The sequence below is a fragment of the Cynoglossus semilaevis genome, chromosome 9 (genome assembly GCF_000523025.1).
Source record: "Cynoglossus semilaevis isolate Cse_v1.0 chromosome 9, Cse_v1.0, whole genome shotgun sequence".
Classification (NCBI taxonomy): domain Eukaryota; kingdom Metazoa; phylum Chordata; class Actinopteri; order Pleuronectiformes; family Cynoglossidae; genus Cynoglossus; species Cynoglossus semilaevis.
In genome coordinates, this window is record NC_024315.1 from 2,159,594 (window position 1) to 2,165,196 (window position 5,603).

General features: G+C 42.3%; 1 protein-coding gene across 4 annotated transcripts in view; it reads right to left on the reverse strand.

Annotated features, from left to right (window-relative positions):
• The window catches only part of inpp4b (inositol polyphosphate-4-phosphatase type II B), a 121,084-nt gene that overhangs the window by 13,730 nt on the left and 101,751 nt on the right, over positions 1 to 5,603 (reverse strand). For all 4 annotated transcript variants that reach the window (XM_025058211.1, XM_017035536.2, XM_025058212.1 and 1 more), the window contains one exon: positions 1,441 to 1,624. In XM_025058211.1, coding sequence (XP_024913979.1) covers positions 1,441 to 1,624 — 184 coding nt within the window. The remainder of the gene's footprint in view (positions 1 to 1,440; positions 1,625 to 5,603) is intronic.

Here is a 5,603-nt window from a genome sequence, read left to right on the forward strand (position 1 = left end):
TCCTCCTCCCACTTTCCTTTTCATATCAAGGTCAAATCAAAGCTATTTTCTTCAGAGAGTTACAATTCTTACCTTGAAGTAAAAGTTTATTCTTTTTTTTTCTTTTAAAGGGCCAGTACCTAATTTTATGCCACTGTCTAGATCAGATGTTCCTAAAGTGGGGGTTCGCGGCCCCTACGGGGGTCACAGTGCCATTACAGCGGGGGCAGGTGGATGGAAGGAATGAATGAAACCTAATGCAGCACATTGTTCCAAGGATGTGACAAACCTTCAGGCTTTAAAATGTGTTGGTGTAATGGTTTTTTCAGGGGTTGGGGGGGGGGGGGGGACAAAGAGGGGCCCCAGCAGAGAAAGTTTAGGAACCAGTGGCCTAGAACCTGCTGAGAGGACGCATATGCTTGTGTGTGTCTGTCTCAGTTTATGAGTGTGTGTAAAAATAATGATTTCTCTGATAGGCACTGAGCAGATGTGCAGGAGGAAACGCTGACATAAATCATGTGATGTTATTGAAGACTTGGGGCTTCGGCAGTTGAAAAAGTGTCTCACGCAAACATCAACCTCTCTCTCACACACACACACATCTAATTCCTGACAGTAAAAACAGTGTGAGTTTTTAATCAGAGCGGGGCCCGGCCTGTGCCGACCAGACCAGGGCTTTTACTTGGCCGCTGCCTGCGAGTCTAATCAAGGATGAGAGGCGGTGGTGACAGAGCAAATGTACCAATTAAGCTGGCTGATTGGGCTGCGGTCCATTGTGGTAAAAACAATCTCTCCCACAGCAGATTGCAATCTGACAGCACCAGATGTATTTCATTAATTACACAGATTAAAAAAAACAACAGCTCCATAAACGTCCTGCGTGCTGCTCGTGTTAGTTTGCTGTTTTTACGATGACTTATGATTTTTTTCCTGAGGTGGTCTGGGCCTCGTGTGCACGTGTGCGTGGAACTGTAACAGAACAACCTGCTGGGTTTGGAGCATCTGAAGCTACTTGGAGAATTTGGCAATTTTACAGGTTTAAATTGCAAACTGTCGGATTAGTATTATCAGGACTGGAACCAAATTGCAGTTATTTACTCCTGTGATGTGGTAGTTTTTTTTTTTAGCACTCAATTTTCGTCTGTCGTTGTCAATATGTTCTCTTTTTTACGGTCTCTAAATTTGAGCTCAACCGGGCAAATGATTGTTTGTGGGCGCAGCCGCAAGTAATTAGGATATATAAGAATGAATCTGAGTTTAGAAATGTATTTAAAAGCAAAACCATATTCCAGTCTGAGTAAATCTCTCTTGAAAACTTGTTAATGTGTCCAAGGAGAAAAATGTGAGACTTTTTAAAAATTCAGCTGAAAAACCAAACAAGAAAAAAAAAAACAACCCTAGGAAAACAAAGGCCCAGTGGAGTTGAAGGATTTGTAGGTGGACGAGTGAAAAACACCTCACCTTGTCAGACAGGTTCTTGAGAACATCCTTTAGTCCAGAGGAGGAGCGCTCCTGGGCAGCCTGGAGCAGCTGGTCTGCTAAGGATGTGATGAGAGGCTGGAGGAGGCTCACGGAGCTCAGCACCTCCTGGGCTTTGGCTGTGTGCTCTGGTGAGTAGTAGATACACTGGTACGCGGTGCTGAAGCTGGGACAGAGAAAACAACATCAATTCAGCTCTGGTTTTCAATTTGGATCATGTCAAAATCGCACACGGTCAAAGGCTGGAAGTAGTGAAATAAATTCCTAAAATTGAGCTCCATTTGCTGCAGATTACATTTGAATGGACAGAAGCAAAGTCCGTTTGATTGGTTGCAAACATGGCGGCCGGTTATGGAAATATTTACTCTGGTGAGTCTACGCTGCATCATACACACACACACTGACACACACACACACACACACACCCATGATCCTTATCCTGCCAAACTCCAATCTAAAACTTCACAACCTTAAAATACCAAAGGACATTAGTATTTTTCAAATACATGTCCCCACATGTATAGCGTTACCAGTAACACACACACACACACACACCGATCTAAACCAGCGTGTGTGTGTAATCTATCTGATCAAATTTGTCTCGACTCAAATTGTTTTAAACTATTCAGTCAAACTGAAACACAGACTAATAGTCACACACAGTCAGACCCCCCCCCTCCCCCCTGACTCCCCCACACACACACACTCCATACTCATCAGCAAAAACAGCAGAAGATGAAAACCTGGACGTCTTATTTTAAGGTTCTAAACCTGTGGTATTTCTTCTCGTTCCTTATTTGAAATGTTAAATTGATCTCGCAGTGAAATCTCAGCCCATTTTTTGGAAATGAATAATTAATTTTCCTCCTTATTTCAGAGGAGCTGCTTCATCTGAGGAGGAGAAACAAACACTTGTCGTCATTTTCTGGTTTGACGGCAGATCGCTCCGAGCAGACACTGTCCCGGGGTAAAGTTCCAGTGACTTTGAAAGAAGCGGCGCCTGCTGAGGTATTGTGCAGCCGGGCATTCATCTGCAGCCCTCCCAGCTAGTTTAGAGTCAGCTGCAGGAGCATGTATGTAGGCCAGAGCCCAGAGGTAGACCCTAAAGGTATTACCCACATATGGAAGAGAGAGGGAGAGAGAGAGAGTATTGCTATGCTTTTATATTTTACAGTGAGAGGAGATGAAAAAAACGCCTCCCCCCCGACACCCGGGAGAGAACAGTATTACCTGATGTGTCAATAACTGCAGTTTTCTGAACCGAGCTCTTGTACTTGTCAGGACCCGTGTCTTTAACTCGCCCACTGTGCTGAAATCTCGGCCTTGTTGTTGTGGCTAATGAGACCTCAGAAGATGTAGCATTTACAATCTCAGCTGAGTTCATGGAAGAGAAGGACAGAGACGCAAGGCCGACGGTGTCGAATACTCAGCCGCACCTGAATTCACACCTAAAAACATGTACAACACCGCACCTCACACGTCCGTACGTTTCCCTCCGTTCCATTGCTCAATATTTCATCCGACGTCCATTAAGGTCATTAGCTTAACAGGGCAGAACAGATGGGAGAATAATCTCGGAGAAGCACAGACGTACACACAGTCAGATGAAGGGGAGCTGGTTGGACGAAGGCCACTCTTTCACAATTCAATATCAGCCCTGCAGACTTATGAGGACTAATCCAATCCCATTAGGGAGACCATGCAGGCGATAATGAACGCAGGGAGCTGCCACCTGATGCTGGAGGACAGGATTGATCTTTCCTTCAGCTGGATAAGAACGGAAATACATCCAGGTCTGCTAATACTGTAGAAACTCTGTGTGTCCAGCAGGGCCCGGCTCAGAAGTCTCGATGCAGAACTATTGTATTTTCCACACTCTAAGTTGATCCGGAGTATAAGTCGTACCAGTGCCCTCTAGTGGCTATCAATGTAAATATAACAAACACGTAAATCGTAAAGTCGCACAGGAGTAGCAGATATTGGTACACAAGACTAGAGCGCCCTCTAGGGGCTGTCAGTGTGAAAATAACCAATATATGAAATTATATATTTTAATGTATAAGTCAAAAACCCACCCGAAAAGAACGAAAAAAAAAGTGCTACTTATAGTCCGGTAAATACGATAGTTAAATGTTAGCCTGCGAACTCTTATTCACGAGTATGTGTTTGTCATTTTACACTTGACTTCAAGTGCAGTTGGGGATTTCTGTGTGTGTTATTACAGCCATAAATAAAGCGGCGAACATAGAATGTGTAACATAAACTAACAACGACAACAACAGAGTGTTTTTTTTTCTTCTCTCCTTGTTTAAGAATGCTACAGTGATTAAAAAGTCCGAGGGCAGTGTTTTAAGACTCATCCATTGTGAATGCATGATAGATTATAAATTAGGAGGAAGGTTTTTTTTTTTTCTGCTTCTGCCGGAAATAAAGCTGAGTCACAGCCACACCTGAGCTCATAAAACCCCTCCTGCCTGAATCAGTGACTTTGTTTTAAAGGAGCTCTGGGAAGAGCATGTTTATTCTGTCTGGCTGCTGAAGACATAAAGTCAGCTTTGGTTCAACGAGGCAACATGGAACCATTACTTAAGAGTTTAACACTGTGACCTGATGGTGAAGAACTCTCACTCCAGATGGAATGCCTTTGTCTCTTTCCTTCACATTTAAACACATATTTAAAATATAATATAAATATAATATAAATATAATATAAAAAATATAAAATTTTTTTTATATATTTTTTGTAATTATAACATTGGTAAGAACTAAATACATTGTCAGACCGATACTGATCCTGATGTATAGATCCTATATACGTATGCATGTATGTACAGTATATATATATATATATATATATATATTTGAGATGTATTTAAAATTTCAGGATCAAACATCAATCTTCTGATCTGATTCTTAAGCCCAAACACTCAACTTAACTTTGACTTTCGCCTCTGCAACGGTGGAGAAAAGAAAGTATGGGATTGATAACGGTATCGGTAGCTCTCCAAGTGGCATTATCGGTATTGGACATGAAATCGTTTTATCGAGTCATCCCTAATATATAAAAATGTCATCGGTCCTAAAATAACGGTTCGAACATTTAGCTAACAGTCTTAGCTTTGATATGATTATCACTTGACCTATTTCATTCTTTAATTTAACGGTTTAAATATCTGTGCAGTGACTCCAGTTCCACCTCGACTCTGTGACAAACACGACGATGCATGGAAATCAAATCAGTAACTTAATGTTAATGCTCACCTTGTGCTACCGTATATTGCAATATTGTCCAGGTTGCACAAACATATGAAGGCCGTGGCAGCTGTGATATTTGTGATGTACTGCAGGTGAGTTAATTGAATGCAGGCCCTCGCCGGGATTTCAAAATAAAAACAATGAGCTGCACTAGATTTCCCAAGTTTCCAGGGGCAATACTTCCATTTATCTGGCCTCGGAGGCATATTTGGTCAGACACTATATTTGCACTTGCAGCTCATTCAGGAGGGTATTATTTTCTTCTTAGGTGCAGCTCTTACAGGCTCCATTACATGATGTCAGTACATCATTGTTGAGAGAGCGATGCTTTTAGAAAGAATTGCTGCCGCACACCAACACACTCACTGTAATGTATGATAATGGATTCTTCTTAATCCCAACCCATTTCTATTTGTGCCCTGAGTGTACTCTGTACCTCTGGCCATAAAAACCCAGAAGAATGGCACCATTACTTCGACACGATACATGTATGTGTTCTGTTGATGACCGTGCTCCTGCACCTGCACTTTGATCCGTAAAATGATGACGACATTTTACCACACGGGGCGGTCTGTGGATCAGATTAGAGGACTGCCGGTTCAAATCTTACAAAAGATTTCACCCACTGCTCCTGTTTTATGTACGGAGGAAACAGAGATGATGGTGGTAACGGCAGACGAAACAAGTACAACTGCGTACTGAACACATTTTCTGCTAAGTGTAAAGCAGCTGTGTTAAACTCATTTCTGGTCTTTTCAGGTTGAGAAACTCTGCTGCCTGGACTTTATTAAATGCTTTTTAAGCTCCTATGGGCCATTCAAAAAAACTTGCCGGGCCGCATTTGGTCCCCGGGCCTTGAGTTTGACACGTGGTGTAAACCTATATAAGCA